General features: G+C 39.2%; 1 protein-coding gene across 4 annotated transcripts; it reads left to right on the forward strand.

Moving 5' to 3' along the window:
• On the forward strand, positions 1114-24839 carry LOC109714242 (BEACH domain-containing protein C2). 4 transcript variants are annotated; one of them, XR_002217275.1, is made up of 33 exons: positions 1114-1266; positions 1428-3360; positions 4109-4896; positions 5404-6111; positions 7120-7254; positions 8326-8430; positions 8595-8708; positions 9016-9092; positions 9643-9724; positions 11404-11739; positions 12399-13021; positions 14134-14218; positions 14919-15113; positions 15601-16146; positions 16219-16362; positions 16520-17005; positions 17992-18140; positions 19588-19657; positions 19760-19843; positions 19931-19987; positions 20081-20149; positions 20233-20319; positions 20433-20549; positions 20909-21058; positions 21148-21232; positions 21311-21431; positions 21576-21672; positions 21753-21866; positions 22466-22835; positions 23097-23896; positions 23984-24106; positions 24337-24552; positions 24718-24839. XR_002217275.1 is itself a non-coding variant. In XM_020238764.1 (32 exons), exons 2-32 carry the CDS (start codon positions 1440-1442, stop codon positions 24403-24405), a joined length of 8907 nt encoding a protein of 2968 aa, XP_020094353.1. In that variant the 5' UTR covers positions 1114-1266; positions 1428-1439; the 3' UTR covers positions 24406-24811. The 4 variants fall into 4 exon arrangements, 2 of the variants coding, with proteins under 2 accessions (XP_020094353.1, XP_020094354.1); XR_002217276.1 differs by having other exon boundaries at positions 24721-24839; XM_020238764.1 differs by having other exon boundaries at positions 24337-24811.

The following is a 25965-nucleotide window of genomic DNA, read 5'->3' on the forward strand; positions in this document are numbered from 1 at the left end:
AACCCTATTGCAATAACCCGCTTTTTCACTTTCCATTCCTGACATTTAAAAACCTATACTTTGCCTCCCTGTAAAATAAAAAATGTGCACCTCACTCTCTACCGTTAGGGTTCCGTTAAAAAATATATTTTTATGCCGAAAATACTCCTCCGCCATCTTCCTGTTGCTTCGCCTCCCTCTGGCTCGCCACCTCGCCGCCGCCTCGCCGCCTAGCCGCCTCGCCATCCTCCACTGCCTCGCCCTCACCCACATCCCTTTCGCCGTCCTCCGCCGCCTCGCCTTCGCCTTCTTTGCCCTTCTCCTATTGTTGCCCACCTCGGTTTCTCCTACTGTCGCCGAAATCGAGGGCGGCGAGGGTGCAGGAGGAAAAGGGAAGCATGTGGAGAAAGAAATGAAGAGAAATCGCGGCCAATTGAGGTGGGAATCGCGGCCGAACGAAGGGACGGCTGAGAAATATAGGGAAGAAGACGACAATGGCGAAGGGCAAAATGGTCATTTTACACACCGTAACTCCCCTGTGAACATTTTTCATTTTACAGGGGGCCAAAGTGTAGGTTTTTAAATATCAGGGAGAAAAAGTGAAAAAACGGGTTATTACAGGGGGTTTTCTGTAATTTAGCCTATTAAAAATTTACATCAAAATTTTGAAATAATATCCAAATTTTAAATCTATTTCTTTAAAAAAATTAAACATTGAAGTTGAGTAGATAATTCAAAGTATAAAACTAAATTTTGATTTATTCAAATTCAAACTTAAAATTACAATTTAAATTTTAATTTAAGTTTTAAATAAGATAGTACAAGTCAAATTGAATTGAATTGAATTAACATTATATTTCGAGTTAATCAAAAGCCTTAATCTCCAGATTATTTCCACTCAAGATCATGCACAGTGCATTAATTAATCTTCCATCACATTAATTTAAACCGGAATCGAATCCAAATGGATTGATTATTCTAGTTAGGAGGAGACTCGCGTACCCAAAGCGGGGGGGGGGGGGTCAAAACCCAACGGCTTGGCTACCTGGCTAAGTCACGCCCCCAAATCAAATCCGATCCGATCCGACGTCGCTCTATCACTCACTTGGCCAAAACCCGACCTACAAAATCGCCGAAAACCGCTACGGCTACCAAAACCGCTTTTTGTTTTTGTTCTTCTTCCTCTGCTTCTGCGTCCGCTTCTTCTTCTTCTTCTTCTTCTTCTTCATCGTCCCATTATTCTCTGATCCCTTCGCCATGTTTCTCCTCTTCTCCTCGTAACCCACGGTAACATATATCTCTTTTTTTTCTGGTTTTTACAATTTAGTCCCTATAATTTCGCACATTTCTACGTAACACTACCCATCAAATCCCTCGGTTAGATCTGCCTCATTTCTTTGTAATTTTTTTCGTTGACTAATTTTTTTATTATTATTTGGATTTTCAAGAAAGGGCATATAATGGAGGACGATCCCCGAGAGCACGTCGATGCCTCACCTGTGGCCTCGTCACGGAGCCCCGACCATCGCGGCGACGCCTCCTTCTCCGGCGCCGGCGACGAAGTAGTAGGGAGCCCGCCGGGCTCCGTCGCTGAGGACGACGGCCTTTTCGAGCCCGTCTCCCTGCGCGATCTCGACCGCCCCGCGGCGGCGCCCGCCACCCCCGGCGACTCCCTCCGATCGTCGGCCTCCGACGATCCGAACCGATCCTCCGGGAACGGCGACGACGCCGACGCCGCGTCCGAGGGCTCGGCGCGCGCGGCGATGGAGCTCGACGCCGCCCTCGGAGCGGAGATGCGGCCGCCCGATCGCGGGATCAAGCCGTCGTCCTCCTCGGCGAGCTTCGACTCGTATCCGTCCCCCGCGGAGTCGCCGCGCAGGCCCAGGGCGAAGGCGGCGATGCCCGACGTGCCCCCGGAGCTCGTCCACCTGGTGGACTCGGCGATCATGGGGAAGGCGGAGAGCCTGGAGCGGATCCGATCGCTGGTCTCCGGCGGCGGGAGCGAGGATTTCGGCGACGTGTCGAGATCGGTGGTGGACGCGCTTCTCGCGACGATGGGCGGGGTGGAAGGTCTCGACGAGACGACGGGCGCGAGCATTGATTCCGGGAACCCTCCAACTGTGATGCTTAATTCCACAGCTGCCGTGATCGCCGCAGAGCTTACCCCATGGCTTCCTTGGGAAGGCGACTCGGCGACCTACATGTCTCCGAGAACCAGAATGGTCAGAGGATTACTGATGATCCTTAAGGCTTGCACGCGAAACCGCGCGATGTGCTCGGCTTCTGGTTTGCTAGGCGTCCTCCTGGAGTCCGCGGAAAGAATGTTTCTTGGTAGAGTACCTTGGGACGGCATGCCATTGTGTCAGTGCATTCAGGTTTTAGGGGGCCATTCGTTGAGTGTCAAAGATCTCCATTCTTGGCTCAATGTGATCAAGAAAACCATTGCTACCGATTGGGCGATGCCGCTGATGCTGTCGCTCGAGAAGGCCGTGGGGAGCAAGGAATCTAGAGGACCAGCTTCTACGTTCGAGTTTGACGGTGAAAGCTCCGGCCTGCTTGGCCCGGGAGAGAGCCGGTGGCCGTTCTCTAATGGGTACGCTTTTGCTACTTGGATTTACATCGAATCCTTTGCTGATAGTCTCAACACGGCAACCGCTGCTGCAGCCATTGCGGCAGCTGCAGCAGCCAAATCGGGTAAGTCATCTGCGATGTCGGCAGCGGCGGCTGCAAGTGCTTTGGCAGGAGAAGGGACCGCTCACATGCCGAGGCTTTTTAGCTTTCTGTCTTCGGATAACCAAGGAGTGGAGGCCTACTTCCATGGGCAGTTCTTGGTGGTGGAGAGCAGCAGCGGGAAGGGAAGGAAATCGTCTTTGCATTTCACTTTCTCCTTCAAGCCGCAGTGCTGGTACTTTGTTGGGTTGGAGCATGTGTGCAAGCAGGGTCTGCTTGGGAAGGCCGAGAGCGAACTAAGGCTGCATGTGGATGGACACCTGTACGAGAGCCGGCCGTTTGAGTTTCCACGCATCTCGAAGCCTCTGTCCTTTTGCTGCATAGGGACGAACCCACCTCCCACCATCGCTGGTTTGCAGCGCCGCCGCCGGCAGTGTCCCCTTTTTGCAGAGATGGGCCCTATTTATATCTTCAAGGAGCCCATTGGGCTGGAGAGAATGACTCGACTGGCTTCAAGGGGAGGTGATGCATTGCCTTGTTTTGGAAATGGGGCGGGATTACCGTGGTTGGGAACAAATGACCATGGTAGACGCCTGGCGGAAGAGAGCTACATGCTGGACAATGAGATCGGAGGAAGCTTGCATCTTCTTTATCATCCCAGTCTACTCGGTGGTCGGTTCTGTCCGGATGCTTCACCCTCTGGTGCAGCAGGTTGGTTTCCCCTTCGTAGGCTGCTTCTTTTCTCGAAATCCATCTTTTATTGAGAATTAAATCTCATGAAACTATAGGACAGTACATCCATTTCGTAGAGGAAATACACCAGTTCATTTCAAAACTATGGCTTCACAATCACTGCTCATAAACATATGGTCTTGAATTTAAATCACACTACTGCCTGTGCACTTTGTGATCCTGAGTCGGTAATTAATATAGGTGCTTTCGAAATGATGTGCTTAGGTTTGTACTACGCTATCTATGCAAGGGATTCTACTTGGTTGTTTCTAATGTCCTCTTCAACTAATATAGCTTGGTAAAATAGTGGAAGATTGGCTTCCATTAGCTAACACCTCGGTGAATAGTTTTAAATGTGCTTCTTGCCATTGTTGGGAAAAAGAAAATTGATCGCTATCTTGGGTTCTAATCATTGTCGCATTCACTCTCTTTTTTCTGCTCAGGAAAAAAATGTTTATTCGTTGAGAAATTTAATCTACTTCGGTCGCGTATATTCGAGTCGTCATGACTATACCACTTCTTTCTTTTTATGCAGTTAGTGGATAGTCAGTTCGTATTTTCGAGTTGTCATGACTATACCACTTCAGCATTTCTGTTTTTGAAATCACTGAAATCTTATTATTTACTTTCTTGAGATTGGTGCTGCATTTTGTTACATGTTGTTGTGCATCCAATGCAAGCTAAGGGTCTTGCATCTGATGCTTTTTTTTGTACTTGATTTTTCCAGGTGTTCATCGGAGGCCTGCTGAGGTTCTTGGCCAGGTACATGTTGCTTCTCGAGTGCGCCCTGTAGAATCCTTATGGGCCTTAGCCTATGGAGGTCCGATGGCTTTGCTTCCACTAACAGTGAGCAATGTACAGATGGATAGCCTGGAACCTAAGCTTGGTGATTTTCCTTTATCTCTTGCTACTGCTTCACTTTCTGCCTCTATTTTCAGAATTATCGCCATGGCGATTCAATATCCCGGAAATAATGAAGAGTTATGTCGAACACGGGCTCCAGAACTTTTGTCAAGGATACTACATTACCTTCTGCGGACACTTTCTGCTTTGGACCTTGGGAAACAAAATGGCCTAAGTGATGAGGAGCTTGTTGCTGCAATAGTGTCTTTATGTCAGTCTCAGAGAAATAATCATACACTTAAAGTGCAGCTTTTTACTACTTTGCTATTGGATCTTAAGATGTGGAGTTCGTGCAATTATGGTCTGCAGAAGAAACTTCTGTCCTCACTTGCAGACATGGTTTTTACAGAGTCTGCTTGCATGCGGGATGCGAATGCTCTCCAAATGCTTCTTGATGGCTGCAGAAGGTGCTATTGGGTTGTTCGTGAAGCAGATTCCATTGATACTTTCTCACTTCACGGAGCATCCAGGCCTGTTGGGGAAGTCAATGCTCTAGTCGATGAGCTGTTGGTGGTAATCGAGCTATTAATAGGAGCTGCATCTTCTTCATTGGCTGCTGATGATATTCGTTGTTTGATAGGTTTTGTTGTTGACTGTCCGCAACCTAATCAGGTACATTCCCATTCCGTATTCTGTACTATAATATTTTTCACTTAAAACCTTAAACAGCATTCCCTTGATTGTCTTTGAGAAATTTATTGGGAAACCTACTAATGAATTGCATAATGTAGATATCGAGGTTGTTTTCACAGCGATTTAAGAGATATGTACTGTGAGTTACTAAAAACTGCAGCTGTAATCTTGTTGAAAATCTTTTACCAATATTTTCGTTCTTATTTTTCAGTATGAAGGATTAGCTTGGTTCACATAAGATTTTTTTAGTATTTATTTGTCGCGTTTATCACGAGTATTCTCAGTCTGAAACCATAAAAGCTATGATTCTTGGGCTTTGAAGCATTTCCTCCATTTTGTACCTCACTAGCATCCTGTCATATGACATTTTTCTTCCATGTTTTTTTTGTACTTATTTCGTTATACTAGTATTGTAATGCAGTTATCCCTATTTCTGGTTTGTTAATCGTTTGCCGAAAAGTTTAACTTGTACTCAATTCCTTCCAGGTTGCAAGGGTTCTGCACCTCATCTACAGATTGATCGTGCAGCCCAACACTCAAAGGGTTCAAACATTTGCTCAAGCCTTCATTTCCTCTGGGGGAATAGAAGCACTTCTTGTTCTTTTGCAGAGAGAAGCTAAAACTGGTGATCATTGTATTGTTGAAACACATACTGTCTCTGGTACTGATGATGCTGCAAAGATTGATTCTAAAATAGAAGCTACTATTAGTGAACCGGAAGGCCAAGATAAGCAACTTGAATCACCCATACAAAGTCAGGCTGCCTACCCTGAAGTGGGCATGCAAAATGAACCCTCTAATAATGGTTCTTTGAATACTCCCTCTGGCTTAAACATTGAAAGAATAACTTCTGCATCAGAGAACCAACTCCTAAGAAAATTGGGTGGCATTAGTTTCTCAATTACTGCAGATAGTGCCAGGAGTAACGTGTATAATATTGATAACGGTGATGGCATTCTTGTTGGGATAATCCACATATTGGGTGCTTTAGTCATGTCTGGTCATGTGAAATTCAGCCCCAGTGTTACTGCTTCTAGTCTACCAGGCAACCTTTTGAACACTGTTCCTGAAGAAGGGAGTACGATGTTCGACGATAAAGTTGCTTTACTGCTTTTTGCACTTCAAAAAGCTTTCCAAGCTGCCCCAAAAAGGCTTATGACTTCTAATGTCTACATAGCTTTAATTGCTGCTGCGGTATGGCTAGAATACTTCTCTGAGCAAGTTAACAAGTTATTTTTTCAGTATATACACGGACTTATTAATATTTAAATGTTAACGTTTCCAACATTTTCCATAATTTGTCTCATTTTGAACATAATTTTGGGACATCTGTATGTAAATAGTGTATTAACATTTTAGACTTAATGACCACACATTTATATTGAATACGGATATGCTTTTTCATAGAAGGAATGTGATGTCATATCATTAATGAAGATAATCATGTACGTGCTTTCAGGTCTTCATAACTTTAATTAAACTTTGTTTAACTCTAGTTTAACATCAATGGAAATGATTTCCAGTGTGAGGATCTAGCTCAAATGAGCACTGTTGCACAAGGAAAGACTCTTTTTTAGCTGTTTAATGTATTGGCATTGGTTAATTTTCCCCATAGGGAAATGCCTGGTTAATTTTTTGTCATTTTAATATTTACAATTAATATCATATTTTATGAATTTTGTCAAAACCCAATTTATGAAACTGAAATTAGGAAGTTCTGGCTAATTCAGTCTTTCACGTTCTTTTGGTTGAACAAACAGAGATATTCATGTCTTTTTAGTAACGTATTAACTGCAAGGTAACAAGAACACAACATATAGAGGGACATAACTCCTTTTCTTCAGTTGTATCTTGATATAGTAAGTTGGTAGCATGTTATTACTTAATATGGTATGACATTCTGCCAGGCTATTGAGTTAGGGTGCTATTCCTTAAGAGAATAAGTTGTTACCAAGGGTACTTTATTATTATTATTATTTTTTAATTTTGATGCTTCTATTGTGCTTGTAAACCAGTTGGGCTCATGTTTTGGACTCTGTTAAAATTAGTTAATCACTGTTTTAGCAATACTATCCTCATTAATTTGAGTGAGTGCATGTTTCCTTTGGTCGTAAAGCCTGTGCATTTTCTCATAAACTCTCCGCATTTTCTCTTATTTTCTAAACCAGGAGAATTCTAAGCAGTCATGTTACTATAATGCAGATTAATGTTTCTTCAACTGATGATGGCCTAAATCTATGTGATTCTGGTCACCGCTTTGAACATGTTCAACTTTTATTGGTTCTCCTTCGCTCTCTTCCATATGCTTCCAGGGCATTGCAGGCTCGAGCTATACAGGTAATGCACTTTGAATTCTGAAGTGACTTCTTGTGATAAGTTATGTAGCACTTCACATGGGGCTACCCTCATTCTTATATTTAATATGTGTAATACTTTTCTAGAAATCATTTTGATGACTTACTGATTTATGTAAAGAAGTCTATGCTACTGACTTGCAAGTGAACTTCACTGCATTTGTGCAAGCATTTTATGAACATAACACGGGACTTGCAAGTTACTAACCAGAAATTGTCTTCCAATCAAGAAAGCAACCCAAAAGGAGCTTTTCTCTGAACTGTTAAAGGACCCATTATACTGCAAATATCAGGATTTTCATTACAGTCATATGCTTCATAACTGAAGAAACAAGTAGTTATGTATCTGAGATCTAAACTCACAATAATGGTCCATATAAGCTTTAAATAATGCCCTATAGTTGTAATAGTCTAATAGGAACAGATTAGGGCTCAGGACAAGCCTTCAATTATCGATGAATTATCTGAAATATTCTTGTATAGTTAATTTTCTAAATACTGATTGCTAATCTCTGTGACATAGTTTTTTAGGGATATATAAGCATGGTCTCTTGCTTCTTGATAACACACAGAAAAATGTGTATATTCTCATGTAACAGTCAAAGACAATTGGAATAATTTACTCAATTTCCCCCCAAAGGTGTTAAAAAGTTGTCCTTTTTGAGTTTTGGTTCTTTGTATTATAATATGCTCAGCTTGTTGTTGCTCAAAGTAGCTGATAATAGTTGTTCTGCATAAAAGAATTAACTACTTGCATGGTAATTATGTAAATTACTTTGGAAAAAAAATTTTATGGCCCTGCATAGAAGAAAATTTGTGGATTCTACTTGAAGTAAATCCTTGGAACCTTAATGCTATGGAAAAGGCTGGTTTCTAATCAGGTAATGGCAGAAATTCAGGCATCATGCTTTTGCTCTTTGAGTCTTGATTTAGAATAATGTTGAAGTGTGAAGTTATGTTGTTGGTGTTTGGCTGACTACCAGTGTTTCTTCAAATTTTTCTAGTTTGTGAAACCCTGAAAAACATCTGAAGTTCCCTTTCTGTGTGATTTCAGGATCTTCTGTTTTTGGCTTGCAGTCATCCAGAAAATAGAAGTACTCTCAATTCCTTGGCGGAATGGCCTGAATGGATTTTGGAAGTTCTTATATCTAATTATGAGGTACTTAAAATAATGTTGTTTGATAAACAGTACTCTGATTTGCTCCAAAATAGGAGAATTCTCCTGCAAGCTGATGTTTCTGTGATATAAGAGTTTGCGTTACTCGCATCAAACTCTCCTTGTGTTTGTTTTTCCATTTTGAGTTATGGCATTTGTGCATACAGATGGGTGTTAGCAAAGACACCAATGGTGTAAGCATTGGTGAAATTGAAGACCTCATACACAACTTTCTCATTATAATGTTAGAGCATTCGATGCGTCAAAAGGACGGGTGGAAGGTATAAATTGAAAATTTTCCTTACCTTATTAGAGCCTTAATTTTCTGAGAAATTATATTCATATTTTCATGCTCAGGCTGATTCAATGGTTGTTTTGAAGGTTTGACAAGGGATCAGAAAATATTATAGCAATTCATACTGTAGATACCACACCATGCCTGCTAATTAAAATGATATCATAGTCTCTTGGATGGATTTCTGTACCTATTTTTGTTGTTTTATGGACCACTGACGAGTCACAGATGCATTAGATTTAGAGTAAGTATGATTTTTGACAGATCATATAATCTCATTATCTATATTTTAGGATGTGGAAGCAACAATTCATTGCGCAGAATGGTTATCAATGGTTGGTGGATCAAGTACAGGGGACCAACGAATCAGGTGAACAAAAGAAGCAGAAACTGTCTCACCTTAAAGAATAACAACACTATGTATTCTTATTTTATGCTTATAATAATGTTGCTTGTGAATCGTTTTTCATCTCTTAAAAGGAAACTTTTGTAATGTGAGCTTGTATAACTTAATTGTAGTATTAGTTTTATACGGACTTCTCATTTGATAGTTCAAATATCCATTCAATTTATTTAAAGCAATATATTTATTTGGGAACCTGCCAGAAAAAAAAAGGTATGGTAGTGTTATTTATCTGATGATAAATGCTCAAAAGTTGAAACAATCATTTTAACTTTCTTGGAGACCTGTTTTATTTGATTTTGCGGACTTAAGTTTGTGATTCCTCTTATTTTCATTCTTCATTCTTTTAGCTCAATTTCATTATTATTTTTTTCTATTTTGTAAGCTATTCTGGAATGAATTTGTTGGCTTGTTTAACAAATTTTTTTCCTCTTCAACTTTTATAAGAAATTTGTTATCTGGTTTTCCAGATAACAATTCTCATTGCTTGTACTAATTCATGTTCTTATCCATGAAGACGCGAAGAGTCTTTGCCAATTTTCAAAAGAAGGTTGTTGGGTGGCCTCCTTGATTTTGCTGCTAGGGAGCTTCAAGTGCAGGTAGCTGCCACTTATTTGATATGCTTGGGTTTGGGTTTTTTAGTGCGCACTTAAATATTAGTTGTAATTATGTGTATTTCATTCTGTCTCTTTCTTAATTTGATGAACTGCTATTTTTCAATTCACTTAGACAAAGCTGCACGTGCATTTGACTATTTACCAATTAACAAGTGAGTAGCTACAAGTTGGTTCCAGTTCGATTTGGTGCCGAACATGCTGAGCTTATGTGACACTTATGTGACACCCCTAGAATTTGGGATAGTCCTATATACAAGATATAGTAGGGCTAAACCTCGTAACTCAGCTATAACATTTTGGGCGGTAGTTAGGCCCAAGAGGTTAAGACTTAGGAGGATTGAGCGAGTCTAGGATTAGAGTAATTCTATGATAGGTGACCTTTTGGAAAGTGGGGTGTTACAGTTGGTATCAGAGCCAAGAGCCAATCACTAGCCTAAAATAGGAATGACAATTATACATGTGACCCCTCCAACTCCGCAGGGAGCCGACCCGAATGAGGCGGGTTCGGGGACTTTTTCCTCTCCACGGGCAGGTGCGGGAATGGAGAAGGTACTCCCCGACCTGCTGGGTCCCCAAAATAGAAAATTGTAAATACATTGTAAAATATAATTTCTTTTATATAAAATCAAAATAAAATCTTTAATCTACTTTCGATAAATGCCTGGAGAACCCTTAACTATAGGCTATACCGAAATTGATCTTCAATTTTTTTATTTGAGCTTTATACTTAGTTATGTTAAAATTTTATTAAATTTAATGACTTTATTACTTATCAACTATTAATTGGTCTATTATATGGTTCTTAATCTATTTATAAATATAGAATGTTAAATTTTATGTCTTTTATTATATTTATATTTTAATCAAATATTCTTAACCTATTTAATTTTTATATAGTATATTAGTTAAATAATATTTGACTGCTATATATTTTAGTAATTTAATGTGTGATACTTAATAATTTCGCAATGAAGAAAAAATAAACTTAACAATTAAATAAAATTTAAGCTAATGTGAATTAAAATTAAATTACAATTAATTAAGTTTTAAATATAAATTGATTAATATAAATTTTTAAACATCCATGAGGTCCCCACGGGGATAGGGATTCCCTCGGGGACGGAGATGGTGGGTATTTTCCCCTTCTTGGTGTGGGGACAGGGCGGCGATGGGCACGGGGAAAGAGAAGGACCCTTCGTCCCGGCCCCGGCCCGCCTCGCCCTATCCCTAGCTAGAAGTGTGAGATGAGTCTCGGGTGAGTTAGGGTCATTAAGGGGGTAAGAGTGCGGCTCCCCAATTGACGACCGTTGTAGGTGGAGTGTGGCTCCCTATAAGACGGGCAGAGATGAGTCTCACATCGCCGAGTTCTCTTGAGTATGCTTGAGTCTGATGAGGACGTTAGGGCTTAAGGGTTGGAAGGAACATGACACTCCCAGAATTTGGTATTATCTTATATATAAGGTATAGTAGGGCTAATCCTTTTATCCCCTCTATAACATTTTGGGCGTTGGCTAGACCTAAATGGTTAAGAGAGTTGAGCGAGTTAGCTTTCTCATTATTTCTAATGCATTGATGATATTCTTCATAAAGTATTTATCTAGTTGTTACTTGACAATTGGAGGTGCCATGACAAATGTATTCATCTAGCTTTTCATCTGCAGCAGACTCAACTGATTGCTGCCGCAGCTGCCGGTGTTGCTGCTGAGGGTTTATCACCGCAAGAAGCAAAGGCAGAAGCAGAAAATGCTGCCCAACTTTCTGTTGCATTGGCGGAGAATGCAATTGTCATTTTAATGCTGGTAGAAGACCATTTAAGGTTGCAAGGACAGCTATTTTGCAATTCCTGTTCAGTTGATGGTGTTGGATCTCCTGCCACAGGGACTTCATCTGCCCCCAGTCGTTCAAATTCTTTAGGTCAAGCTGGTAGCGAATCTATGGACACTCTGGGTTCAAGGCGGTCATCGTTGTCTGGTGACTCAGGAGGTCTTCCATTGGAGGTATGTAATTTTCTTTAATGTTGTTATGTTACTTTTTGCGATTTTTCGAATGCGGCTTCTTTCTCAAGCTGAAATTGTATTCTGTTATCTAAAATCATATAAAATTTCATATATTATTTCTTTTCTTGTCTGTTTGCTATTTGAACTTAAAATTTAGGTTTTATGTGTGACTAGATGAGTAATTCAACTTCAGCTATATTGTGATTTGCCAATCAGTATTGAGCTGTACTGGCTAAAATACACAGTGTGCATGCAGTAGTTCTATGCTTAATATGTGATAGTCTCAAAGATATGAACTTGTTGCATGCTTGCAACTTTAAAATACCACAAATATTTTGTTTCATATTAGCATCCATGAACTTCTTTGATACCTATCAGTACCTTTAATTGGTATTAGTTAGCTTAATTGGCAAAGTTCCACCATCTAGATTCCAGCTTATACATATTTTGATATGAATGATTTTCTGAAAAGATTTGTCGTTATGGCTATCCTCTTCCAATGGCGTCTTTCAATGTATGTGGTATGCTCGATAAAACATTAATTTTGCTTTAATTCCTATCTTACAAAATAATCTGTAATGTCAATTAACGTCTCAAGTTTCTGTTTCCGCCTGATTTTGTCTTCCTTTATTAGTGATGCATAATGTGCTTCTAATCAGGTTCTTGCTTCCATGGCTGATGCGAATGGGCAAATTTCTGCAGCAACCATGGAACGCCTCACTGCAGCCGCAGCTGCCGAGCCTTATGAATCTGTTAGACACGCGTTTGTATCTTATGGTAGTTGCGTTCTTGATCTTGCTGAGGGTTGGAAGTATAGAAGCCGACTGTGGTATGGTGTTGGCCTTCCCACCAAATCAACAATATTTGGTGGTGGCGGAAGCGGTTGGGAATCTTGGAAATCCGTTCTGGAGAAGGATTCCAATGGAAACTGGATCGAACTTCCACTAGTGAAAAAATCTGTTGCCATGCTTCAGGCACTTCTGTTAGATGATTCTGGGCTTGGTGGTGGTCTTGGTCTTGGAGGTGGATCTGGCACTGGGATGGGGGTTATGGCTGCACTCTACCAATTGTTGGATAGTGATCAGCCATTTTTGTGCATGCTGCGCATGGTGCTTCTTTCGATGAGGGAGGATGATAATGGTGAAGATGATATATTTATGAGGAACATCAGTGTAAAAGAAGGCATATCAGAAGGAATAGGCTATCAAACTGCGAATGTGATGCCTTTAGAGAGTAACAACCGCTTATCGACAAGGAAACCCCGTTCAGCACTACTTTGGAGGTAGGATTGTGTGGACTTCTTTTTGCCATAAATATCATTATGTTGCACATTTCTTTCTTGTACTTGATACTTACATATGTTGTTCTATTTTCTTCTTGATCTGCCATTTGCACATAGAGCTGCTATTACCAGTAGGAACATGCAATTTCCTATTTGCTCCCTTAGCAAGGACAATCATTTTCTGCAGAATATGATTTATGTCTGCCTTCCATGGCGCACATTTTGGAAGAGAAATCTTGATTTGATTCATGCTTTGTCTAAACACTGGATTTATCATGTACGCTTTATGATGTTGTTAAGTATTTATATTAGAAGATTGTTAATGCCATGGTCCTACTAACAATTTTCAATATACCCATTTTGCAATTTCGTTATTTTCCATAAACTGTCTGAGATGAAGTGCTAACTAATATTAATTTTGTTACATAGCTCGTTGTACTTGACCAGTTCAATCAAGGTAAGGTCTGAGCTGGTTTTGAAAAACTACTACTAAGTAATTATTCAAAATGATCTACAAAGTCCTGAACAAGCAACACGTCAACGATTTAAGTGCCTATTGACATAGGGGAATGCTCAATTTGCCGTACCGTGTCGACAAGATATCGGCACGATATGATCCCCGTGCCGATGGCACGACTCAAAACCTCTTTTCTTTGAAATCAGCAAGTAGTTGCTTCAAGAGAGTGCACAAGATTTGATAAAGATATATAACAAGCAATTAGAATATATCGATGCCAAGTAAAATAACTATTTTTGTGACCGGCACACATTAGCATAGCACGGCACATACTGTGTCATACAGTACTAGCAAGTTTTCGGCACGATCTCGTGCCACAGCATTATCTTTGGTTAAGATAATAGCAATTGATTTTAATGTTGCCTTATGTTGTCGTAGAAGCTATTTCTGCTGCATTCTATTATTTCATTTGAACTCATATTTGCAAACTTAGGTATATATGGTACTTCATCTTTCTCAGAATCCAGCTACGTTTAACTTCTATGCAATGATTATTTCTCTCTTGTTGGTGCATCAGTAATCAGTATTTACATTTTTCATTACATTTCTGGTTTGTTTAAGAGTTTTGTGCTAACAATATGCTGATCGTGTACAGTGTGCTTGCACCAATTCTCAACATGCCTATAGCTGAATCAAGGAGACAGAGGGTGTTGGTTGCTTCTTCAATTTTGTATTCTGAGGTTGTTAAATTTTTCTCTGCAGTGCAAGTTCATTATTCAACTAAAATATCTATGCTATTGTTCCATGGAAATCTAGTGTTACTTCTACGTATAGTTCCTTTAGAAATTTTAATGTCTATGTAGACGTGAGCAAATAGAATCAGAAGGATCCAGATAGTGCAAAATGTTAGTATAGACTATTGCTTGCATGGAATACAAACTCTTTGTTGTTGAAGCTTGAAGGAGAAATTAATTTGTGACAGTGGTATAAGGACGATGAAATAATTGTGTCGAAAGTTAAAAGTGCTAGAGGAATCAACAATGCAATCTTCATTTTTTTCTAAATTTGCTCATCCAACTTCAACTTTGGTCTTTATGTCTTAAATTCTTATAATTGTGGAGATGTTAGCATTCCGGCTAAAGATAGAAAATTAATGGTGGGAGCAAATTTATGAATTGCCTGGATTTGCTCGAGTCTGGACTCTTAGCAAGTCGATAGCTCTCTATTAGATAGCGGAAACAAGAGAAGTTCTTTGTCATGTTATTTCCTTATGCCGGTGCTTTCAGCTTACTAATTTGGAACTCTGCAATCAAGAGTTATCTGGTCCCTTAACCTCAAAATTATGCCTATAATTATTTTTTTATTCCTTCATTTCTAGAATCGTTATCCATCAGAGATTTTTCACAAGAAAGTTTTTCTATATTTCACCTCTTGATGCAGGTGTGGCATGCCATTGGCAGGGACCGAAAACCTCTACGGAAGCAGTATGTTGAGGCAATTATACCACCATTCGTAGCAATCCTAAGACGGTGGCGACCACTTTTGGCTGGTATTCATGAACTTACTTCTTCAGATGGTCAAAATCCTCTCATTGTGGATGATCGCGCATTGGCAGCAGATGCACTGCCTGTTGAGGTGAATGTGGAACTATGTTATTTTACTAGTTTGCTTCTTTTCATGTCCAATAGTTGAATTGTTTCTGATTTTCTTTTAGATTCATGTTGTAATCTTCAAAGTATGACATTATAACGCCTTTTATTTTCTAGCAAACCTGCTTTATATTATTTGTTATTTTAATGCGAAATAAAGGCTAGATTTAGGTGTATTACCTACCTTTTTTTTGTTTCTAGAATGTCCTCTGCTTTTATTCTCTTTCTAGGTACTTAATGAGTGGTCAATTTAATGCTGAGCTTTCTCGGGGTTTTCAAGTGCAGTTGGTCTTCATTTTTACTTAATGCGTCAATATAGTGAATCTGTAAATATCTAGCTTTTTTGCTCTTTGTAATAAATTCTTGGGTGAATTCTGTTCGGCTGAATGTTGAAACTTTATGAATATCTTGCATCACCTGTTCATATTAGCTTACATGACAAGATTAGAAATAATCTTCTAACTTCAATGCAGGCTGCTCTTTCAATGATATCCCCTGGCTGGGCTGCTGCTTTTGCATCACCGCCCGCTGCTATGGCACTGGCGATGATTGCTGCTGGTGCAGCTGGTGGAGAAACAGTGATGCCCGCACGGAACACTCTACATAGGCGTGACACATCTTTACTCGAGCGTAAAGCAGCTAGACTGCATACATTTTCGAGTTTTCAACAGCCTGTCGACACATCTAGCAAGTCCACTCCTGTACCAAAGGATAAAGCAGCTGCAAAGGCAGCTGCTCTTGCTGCTGCACGTGATCTAGAACGAAATGCTAAGATTGGCTCGGGCAGGGGCCTCAGTGCTGTGGCAATGGCTACATCAGCTCAAAGGAGAAGCGCAAGCGATACTGAGCGTGCAAAGAGATGGAATATTTCCGAAGCCATGGGCGCGGCTTGGACAGAATGCCTTCAATCTGTCGATTCCAAATCGGTATCGGGGAGGGATTTTTCAGCTCTTTCTTATAAGTATGTTGCTGTTCTTGTGGCAAGTTTTGCTCTGTCAAGAAACATGAAACGCATAGAGGTATGGTTGGCATGAACTGTTTGCAATGTGATGCTTTAAAGTTGGCTGGTGTACTTAATTTTGCATCTGCAGGTGGATAGGCGTGCACAAGTTGATGTTTTAGATAGATACCGTTTATCAATCGGAGCTCGTGCATGGCGAAATCTTCTTCATTGCTTGATAGAGATGAATGGGCTTTTTGGACCTTTTGGAGACCTTCTATGTAAATCTAGCCGTGTATGTATACTGAATACTCATATATATATATATATTTGTCTTTCATCTTTTCTTTTATTTAGTTAATGCTGATACAGTGCAAATGCTGTATTGAAACCTTATTTTCTTCTGAACTAAAATATTCACATGGACTGCCATCCATCCTCTATGCCCACAGATCTTCTGGAAGCTAGATTTTATTGAAAGTTCGTCGAGAATGAGAAGGTATATGAAAAGGAATTATAAAGGAACTGATCATTTGGGTGCTGCTGCTGATTATGAGGAGCGACTTCTCCTTAACTCTGGTGCAGAACCAGATAGACGCCGTACAGATGATAAAGACTCTTCATTTACAACCAGCCTTCCTGCTAGTGCTTCTATTATAATGGAGGATGCTATTTCCATTGGTGAAAGGACTGAAGATGATGAACAGATCGAAGGTGATAATACTGGCAACAATATTGACAATCCGCAAAGACGGTCATCAACTGCTGATCAATCTTTGGAGGACAGGAATTCCGGAACTTCTGGTGATCATAACTTGGTTCAATCTGCACCAATAGTTGCTCCTGCTTATGTTCTTAGTGAGAGCGATGAAAGAATCATTGTTGAGCTTCCTTCTTTAATGGTGCGACCACTGAAGGTTGTGCAAGGAACCTTCCAAGTAAGTAATATTGAATGTCTGTGCTCTTTTATTATAGTTCATCCTTTAAAAATGTAGCCGAATTGCTATATGTAATTATCGGGTGCACTTTGTCTGATATTCATGATATATGTATTTCCTCTTGATCTGTCTTGTGAGTTCTTCTTTGAGCCTTCGCATATCGTGATTTAGCCTGCCCCTATGGTTAAAAGCTTGTAGGATGATAAGAACTTGAGTTTTGATGACTTTGTCAAAGCATATTTTATGGTCATTTTAGCCTAATTTGTATGTTACCTACTGAAGATTCTCTGAACTGACAAGCTTGCACCTCTGCAGTTCTACGACAGTCTCATAACTTATCAAAATAGTGGTTTTGCATGTAAAAGAGACATTAGTTTTTGTACCTTACAAGGATAATATGTTTATTGTGTTATTTCTTGAAATTTTATCTGAAGGCAGTACTGAGTCTTCTGACCTGAACTTCCTACTGACCTAAACTTCCTTCTTCTCCTCATTTCAAGAATTCTTATGTCAAGGTCATTTTTGAATGCGCTGCTAATTGGAAGCACTTAAATAATAGCGATCCTGATATTTCGAGAACTGTTACGCACTTCAAATGTTTATGATAATCTTCCTTGTTCTTATTTTATCACCCTCCTGCACTTGCTTACGACAGTTTTAGTTTTCTCTCATTAAGTGGTTAACTTTAGAGGGCATCGCTTTTGTATTGGTTAAATGTTTCCCCTGTACCTCCATTGCAAATGTAAGCAATAGAAGCAACGTTACCAATTAGGATGTTAGGTTTGCGTTCATCTTGTCCTTTCAGAGCCCGCAATGGCGGGAGTCTTCTGCACCAGATGCCCTTTCAATTTTTAACAGCTGTCTTCTTTTTATTTAAGTTTGAGCATTTCCTGAGTACCACACTTCATTATTTTGGGTAATGCTGCTTCATCATACTTCTTTTTATTTACTACGTTCAAGTTTCAGTGACGACTTCGTTTTTACAGATAACATCAAAGAGAATTAATTTCATCGTTGATGACAATGCAAGTAGCACTTCCTCAGAGGAAAGGGTGTCTACCAGTAATCAATCCAATGAGCGAGAAAAAGATCGAAGTTGGTTGATCACTTCCCTTCATCAGATATTTAGTAGAAGGTGCATGTCTGTATGCTGTTAACCTTGCTATATGCTAGGAGCTGAATTTGTGAATTAATCTGTATGAGTAGAAGTAGATAGTTATTCCCTATCATTTTGGAAAGAAAAAAACAAAAAGAGAAAAGGAGGTAAAAAAATAGCAGTTATGTTCACTACCATAGTAATAGGATTACATGTAAGTTACTAGAAATGACATTCGCTGCGACATATTCTTCAAGCTATCTTGTCACCATTCAGGAAAAAATTTATGCTGATTCCCCTTTTTTCTTTCGCATGGTTCTCTCTTACAACAGAGTATGCCTAATAGCGAAAGTGAAATAACGGTGGATGTCTACTTTTGGAATATTAAAATGGAGTTGTAAACTTGATTATGGAGAGCATAGAAACTTCTGAATCTTCCATAGTTCATTTAGTTGCTGCTTCCAATGTTTAAGAATTAGTGTCTTTTGACTCTTTTCCACTTTGTCTCTTCCTGCATGCATGCAACTGCAATTCATTAAATTGTTTATTTCAGAAAGAATGTCTATATGGATTGACATCTTTCTGTATATTTTTTCTTCTGCTTTTCTTGCATTTTACTGAAATGTGTTTGAATAGATAGTTTGTTGCATTTTAAATTGAGTGTTTAGTATGCAGGAGTTCCATTCCGATTCTAATTTCGGGTGAATAGAATCCTCCAATCACTCCTTTTTTCAATCCGGCGTAGGAGGCCGGATTGGAAGTTGAATCCAAGCGAAAAAAATGCAGTTTACGAAAATATCTCAATTATATTTTATATTTTAATTTAAAATTAAATTTATTTTTATGACTTTAATTTTTAAAATATAAATTTAAATTTAGAAATTAAATTTTTAACTCTAGATTTTGATTTAGAAATTAACTTAAAATATAAAGTCAATTAAGCATTTTGAATTTGATCTATAAATTTAAATTTAAATTTAGTTGTAAATTTGTATTTGAATCAAATTAAAAATGAGTTTTATATTTTGAATTGTCCACTCAATTTTAAATTTTAAATTTTTTAAAAATTACATTTAAATTTTGAACTTATCATTTCAATATTTTGATGTAAATTTTTAATATTTAACTTTTAGTGTTTGAATTTAAATTATAAATTTAATTTTACATTTTGAGGTGCAAACTAAATATTAAATTATTTTTATATTTTGTATTTTAATTTTAATTATTTTTTTATAATAAAAAATTTTTAAATATTGAAAGCACGAATCAACCATATCAATTCCGATTATTATTTTGATCCAAACATATCGAAAGGTTGTATAATTTTAATTTCAATTTCTGTTGTTATTTTTAGTTGTTTAGGTTTCAGGGTTTGGATTAAAGCAGAACTACATGATGCGCCTTTCATTAAGTGCTTTTGAATTAGTGTGTTTTTTTTGTCTGACATGGCTGCCGTTCTATCTCCTTTCTGTAACTTCTTTTGCAGGTACCTGCTAAGGAGGAGTGCTTTGGAGTTGTTTATGGTTGATCGGTCAAACTTCTTTTTTGATTTCATGGTAAAGTGTTCATCAGACTTTTGTTTCTTTTAGCTTTGTTAATAGAATGTTTTGTTGGTTTTTCTGGAATTAGCGTCATACAGCCTTTCTGCTTCATTCCAGAATATAGAAGGGCGCAAGAGTGCTTACCGAGCTATCATTCAAGCTCGACCTCCTCACTTAAATGATATCTATTTGGCCACACAGGTAAAGCATCTTGAGTGAAATGCCAGAGTTTTACCTATTGTGATAATAGTTTACATAAGTTAATTAAAGCGACTCATTTTGTTTTAGAGACCAGAGCAAATCTTTAAAAGAACTCAATTGATGGAACGATGGGCTAGATGGGAGGTAAAGGACTAAGCAAAAGGACTATGTTTGCTTCCTTGCTATTGTTTGAGTATGTGTTAATTGACTTATTTTGTTGCTTGCATGCCTTTGCAGATTAGCAATTTTGAATATCTAATGGAACTCAACACTCTGGCTGGACGTAGTTACAATGACATTACCCAGGTTAATGTGCTGATGGATGTTACTCATAATTTGGCGGGTCCCACCAAGCTGTTCTCTGATTTACGCCTTTTTTTTTTTTGCAGTATCCTGTTTTCCCTTGGATTTTAGCAGATTATTCTTCCAAAACATTGAATCTTGAAGATCCTGCTACATACCGGGATCTTTCAAAGGTAGATCCTTTTTCTTTCCTCATTTCTAGAGATAGATCCTTTTTCTTCTCTCATTTCTGTTTTTATCTGCTTTGTGGTTGCACAATTTACCTGTTTAAATATGCTTCATTCAGCCAATTGGTGCACTAAATCCTGAGAGACTAAAGAAGTTCCAAGAGCGATATGCTACTTTTGATGATCCATTCATTCCCAAGTTCCATTATGGTTCGCACTACTCCAGTGCGGGAACGGTAATTGTTCTCTTTATATACATATTTAATCGTCTGATTTTTATTTTGTTCACGAGACACTCGCATAATGAATTTGTACTTCTGTTTGCTATTATTTCTCCTATGAAATATTCTTTTATTTGTTCTCCTTCCTGCTATTGCCATACCACTAGTGTTCCTAAAAGCATATTATGGTGGGGCTGTCTGAGAACTAGATTACTTCTAAGGATTATATCGGACAGTATTTAATCTGTTTAGTTATTACTGATCGTTGAAGGACTAGTATAAAATTTCAAATGTAGTCACTAATAATCCACTGTGAATATTGGGATGTGAAAGAACTTTTTCATCCTCATCTAACTGCTGGTGCATGTTCGCAGGTCCTATATTACCTTGTCAGAGTGGAACCGTTTACGACTCTCGCAGTTCAGCTACAAGGTGGAAAGTTTGACCATGCTGATCGTATGTTTTCTGATATTGGCAGTACCTGGAATGGTGTTCTTGAAGACATGAGTGATGTGAAAGAGCTGGTAAGAGTTTTGCTGGATATGGTTTTTAGCGGCTATTTTTACATGTAATTGTGGAAATGATTTATTTTTTGTTGTCTGATTATGTCCAGGTTCCTGAGATGTTTTACCTACCAGAAGCGCTTACTAATGTGAACTCGATTGACTTTGGTACAACTCAACTAGGAGGGAAGTTAGGTAAGTGAATCACACTCCAGATTCTGGATATGGTCTTGGAAACCTATGTTCGATGGCTAACAACTTCATGTTGTGCAGATTCTGTCCACTTGCCAGTTTGGGCTGAGAGCCCTGTGGATTTCATACATAAACATCGCAAGGCTCTTGAGAGTGAGCATGTCTCTGCTCATCTGCATGAATGGATCGACCTCATATTCGGGTATTCTAGCTATATCAATTGTTATTGCAGTAGAGGTGTTGCTCTCCATGTTTTACGGAGTATAGGTGAACATTACCTGTGGCACCTCAGATGCTCGGCTGTTTTGATATTTCATTAAGTAACATGCAGTACTTCATGTTTCAGATACAAGCAACGAGGTAAAGAAGCTATGGCGGCAAATAACGTCTTTTTCTATATTACATACGAGGGGACTGTTGATATTGATAAAATCACTGATCCAGTAAGCATGATGTTAATATGTTTCTAATAGCTGTATTTTCAAGATATGTACTTACCTCGCTGTCTTTCTATGGATAAAAGGTTCAACGACAAGCTATGCAAGACCAGATTGCATACTTTGGGCAAACCTCATCCCAGCTGTTGACTGTTCCGCATATGAAGAGAAAACCCCTAGCTGATGTGTTGCACCTACAGGTAAAAACCCTTCACTTTACAAGAAGAACAGTTCTCCGGATGGCGTTACTACTAGAATTTTGTACTTCGTCTCTTGGAATGATTAAACTTTCGAAATTTGTCTTCTCCTGTTTCATTTGTTATTGTTAAGGTTCATGATCTTTGACCTTAGTAAATCTTCCATGAATTCTGTCAACATCTAGACTGTTTGCTTACCAATATGCAAGCACCAACCTGTTAATGATGTCACATGGATTGGGGTGATATTTTTTCTGGCGCTGGGAACTTAAAACCTTTCTAAGGGGCACTGTCATCTTTGCTGATATTCTGCCCTTTTTGGATCTCTTGTACCATACATTTTCTACTATTTGATTGATGGAATGCCATTTCATGACGATGATGTAGTGTTGTTTTTATCCACTTGGTTTAAATATATTTTGATTTCTTATTATGTTATTATAGTTGTATTGACCCTGAAACTAAATACATGCCTTAGTTTCATGGTCTAGTTTCTCAATGTTTTGGTGTAAGCATTGATCAACCTAAGCTAGCAGTTTGTAAGGACTTGCTTTATTTCTTTCTTACAAAAAGTTTCTGAGTATCCGAGCTCTTTTGCACAGACTATATTCCGAAACCCAAATGAAATTAGACCATATGCGGTCCCGAACCCAGAGCGTTGCAATGTGCCTGCTGCTTCTATGTTCGCCTCAAATGATTCGATAGTGGTTATCGATGTAAATGCACCTGCAGCACATGTGGCACTCCACAAATGGCAGCCAAACACTCCTGATGGTCAAGGGACGCCTTTCCTCTTTCAGCATGGGAAAGCTGCTACGAGTTCCAGTGGTGGGGCCCTCATGCGTATGTTTAAAGGGCCTGGTGGGTCTGGCTCCGAAGATTGGCAGTTCCCTCGAGCTATAGCATTTTCTGCTCCTGGAATAAGAGGCTCAGCAATTGTTGCAGTCACACCCGACAAAGAAATCCTCACTGGTATGCATTCTCAATGTCTTTTACTGTAAAACTTAACCGGACATCTTTGCTCAAAAGTATCTTGTTTGAGCAGCCACTTTTTGATGTTAGTTTTGATAGCTGATGCAGTGTGGTGTAAGTAATGTCTTTTTAACATATTGATTGATTATGCTGATCTCCTCGGTATCTTAATTCCAACAATGTTACGAAACACAAAATCTTGCTTGACCAGTTCATATTGTTGTTCTCTCATATTCAAGTTAATTTCTTGGTAAATACCAGGTGGGCATGCTGATAATTCTGTTAAGTTGATCTCCTCGGATGGTGCAAAGACCATTGAAACAGCTTTTGGACATTGTGCCCCTGTGACTTGCCTCGCTCTCTCTCCTGACAGCCACTATTTAGTAACAGGCTCTCGGGACACAACTGTAATTCTATGGAGAATGCACCGCCCGTCCCCTTCACACAAAAAGAGCTCCTCCGATCCTTCCTCCCCTTCACCGGCTACTCCAAGAAGCCCTTTGGCGGCCGGTAACATCTCTAATAGCCCTTCCACAGAAGCTAATCGGAGGCGTCGGATCGAAGGGCCGATGCATGTGCTAAGAGGCCATCTTGGAGAAGTAGTTTCTTGTTCTGTTAGTTCGGACTTGGGGCTTATTGCTTCCTCTTCAGATGCTTGTGGTGTGCTTCTACACTCACTCAGAAGGGGCAGGCTTATGCGGAGGCTAGATGTTAAGGGAGCAGATGCAGTACGTCTCTCCTCTCAGGGAGTCGTATTGATTTGGAACCAGTTGGAGAAAACACTCTCTACCTTCTCTGTGAATGGTATCCCTATAGCAACGAGAGTGTTATCACCTTTCCCTGGCAGGATAAGCTGCATCGAGATTTGTGCTGATGGTGAATATGCTCTGCTAGGAACCTGTTCCTCTATTGATGATAACCTTAAAGTTGCTATCAGTACAGAGGATTGTGAATCGCGGGTTGAGCAGCCTGATGCTGAAAAGCACGGGTCACATTCGTATGAAGCTAGTGAATCGGTTCCTGTGCCTTCCATCTGCTTCGTTGATGTGCACACTCTGAAGGTAAAATATAAATGAAAACCGATATCTGTAATTTCTTATCTCGTCTTTCCTTCTGAGAATATCTTAATCTAATGAGTATCTCTACAGGTTTCCCATAGATTATTACTAAAAAAGGGTCAAGATGTATCTTCTATAGCCTTAAACAAGGACAACACCAACCTTCTTGTTTCAACTGCAGATAAGCAGCTGATAGTCTTCACTGATCCTGCTGTAAGTACTCCCTATCAAAATGTTTAGAACGTGCGATCGATATCTTGGATTGAATAATCAATTATTGAAGTTTAAGAAAGAATCGATCTCTCCAACTTCTTAACCTGCTTTCTAGTCTATAAATTCGTACAGCTATTATCCCCATCCTCAAATTTAAGCGATTTTCATGCCGTGGCTTGGTGTTTTCTGTTTTTATCCCTTTTCTCTTAATCATTGGTTTAATCGTGCAGTTGAGCTTGAAGGTCGTGGATCAGATGCTTCGGCTTGGGTGGGAAGGCGATGGTCTACTTCGATCATGAGAAAGGGTGCTTGCAGCTAATCCTCTAAAGTTGGGCACCTTTATTTATTCCGAGGTGCGGAAAAACCAGTTGTGCAGAAATTAGATTGATATAGTAGAAACATACTATGCACATATTACACGGAGGATGGAGGAAAAAGCTTAAAAGGTAATGGTCGTATTTTACTTTTCTTAGTATGTTTATAACTTCAAAACTTTTTTGTTTCATAGACACCGAAAATTCAATTTTGTAGTAGTCAGCTCTTTCGTATTCGTTAATTCCGTTTTTCTCCTTTTCTTTCATTGCCCATATTACAGTTGTATGTATTTTCAGCAGGATGAGTGTCATCCTTCTTGTCTCCCAGGTGCAGCTTTGTAAGTTGCATGCTCAATACGAAATTTAGTGTAATTTGGTGTTCATTGCATTATTTGTTTGTCGGCGGATGTATCTGTAGATGGGCTTTCCTATTTTTGTTATCTTTTAAGTAGCTTTCGCATTTCAGTGTAACCCGATTATAACAAAAAAAAAACTTTTTTTTAATCAAATAAATGTGTAGATATGTTTCGATTGTAAACACTTGCAAATACCAAAATAAGACCAAAGTGAGCTTAGATGAGAAAATAATAGTAAGGAGGACTTGTTTTTAAGTATTGTGCTTATAATTAGGCTTTGTTTGGGATTGCGGGGAGTACGTTGGGAAAATATTCTATTTGTTTTTATTGTGTTTCGTATATCGCGATGAGTCGGTTACGATATATTTTTTGCGGTCTCACCGGAGAACGCAGAAGCATATCTCTATATGTTTTTTCCTCAACTCTATTTTATCTGATAGCGTTAGATAGACCTCAATACTAAACTAAGCTTTAGTGTGTTGAATGACTAAAGCAGTTGCTCATGCTAATGATGTCACCAACCTAGTTTTAGATCATTTTCTCCCTCCTCTCTTCATGTAAGAGAGAGATGTCACCCTCCATCAGTCAAACACACAACGGGCCGTTGATCATAATACATCGAACGGCCATAAAACAAGTCCTTGTGGCCCTCGTTCCATGGTGATGGTGGTGCTCCCACCGCACCCTTTGAACTGTACTAATCCTTAAATCGATCTCTCTCGCAATCTTAGGATTTGCGGTAAACAGGATTGGCTATCTTAGGATTTGCGGTAAACAGGATTGGACATCGGAGCGGTTCTTTGATCTCTCTCGCTATCTAAGGATTTGCGGTGTGGCTTTATATCTGTTTTTCTTGTGTGGAGCAGGATTGGACATCGGAGTGGTTCTTTTTGACTCCGCATGGTTGATGATTCCGACAGGTACTGAAACACGATAGTGAGACCGAGTTGAGGCGACTAGAAAACAAATTAACCATCATTGAATATAACTAAATTGTTATTGAATCAGTTTTGCATAGGATACCTAAATTCCAATCTAGTGATCGAGTCATTTGACATCAGTAACCTAACTCCAAAATCCGGTTTTCAGAGTGAATCTTCGAATTCAAATTTGAATCAGACAAGCATAGAAAGCTACTTCAGAATCCAAAACTAGTGGGCTCTCAATGAGATCTGGGGAGTAGGGACAA

Source organism: Ananas comosus, linkage group 8, assembly GCF_001540865.1.
Source record: "Ananas comosus cultivar F153 linkage group 8, ASM154086v1, whole genome shotgun sequence".
In the NCBI taxonomy this organism is placed as follows: domain Eukaryota; kingdom Viridiplantae; phylum Streptophyta; class Magnoliopsida; order Poales; family Bromeliaceae; genus Ananas; species Ananas comosus.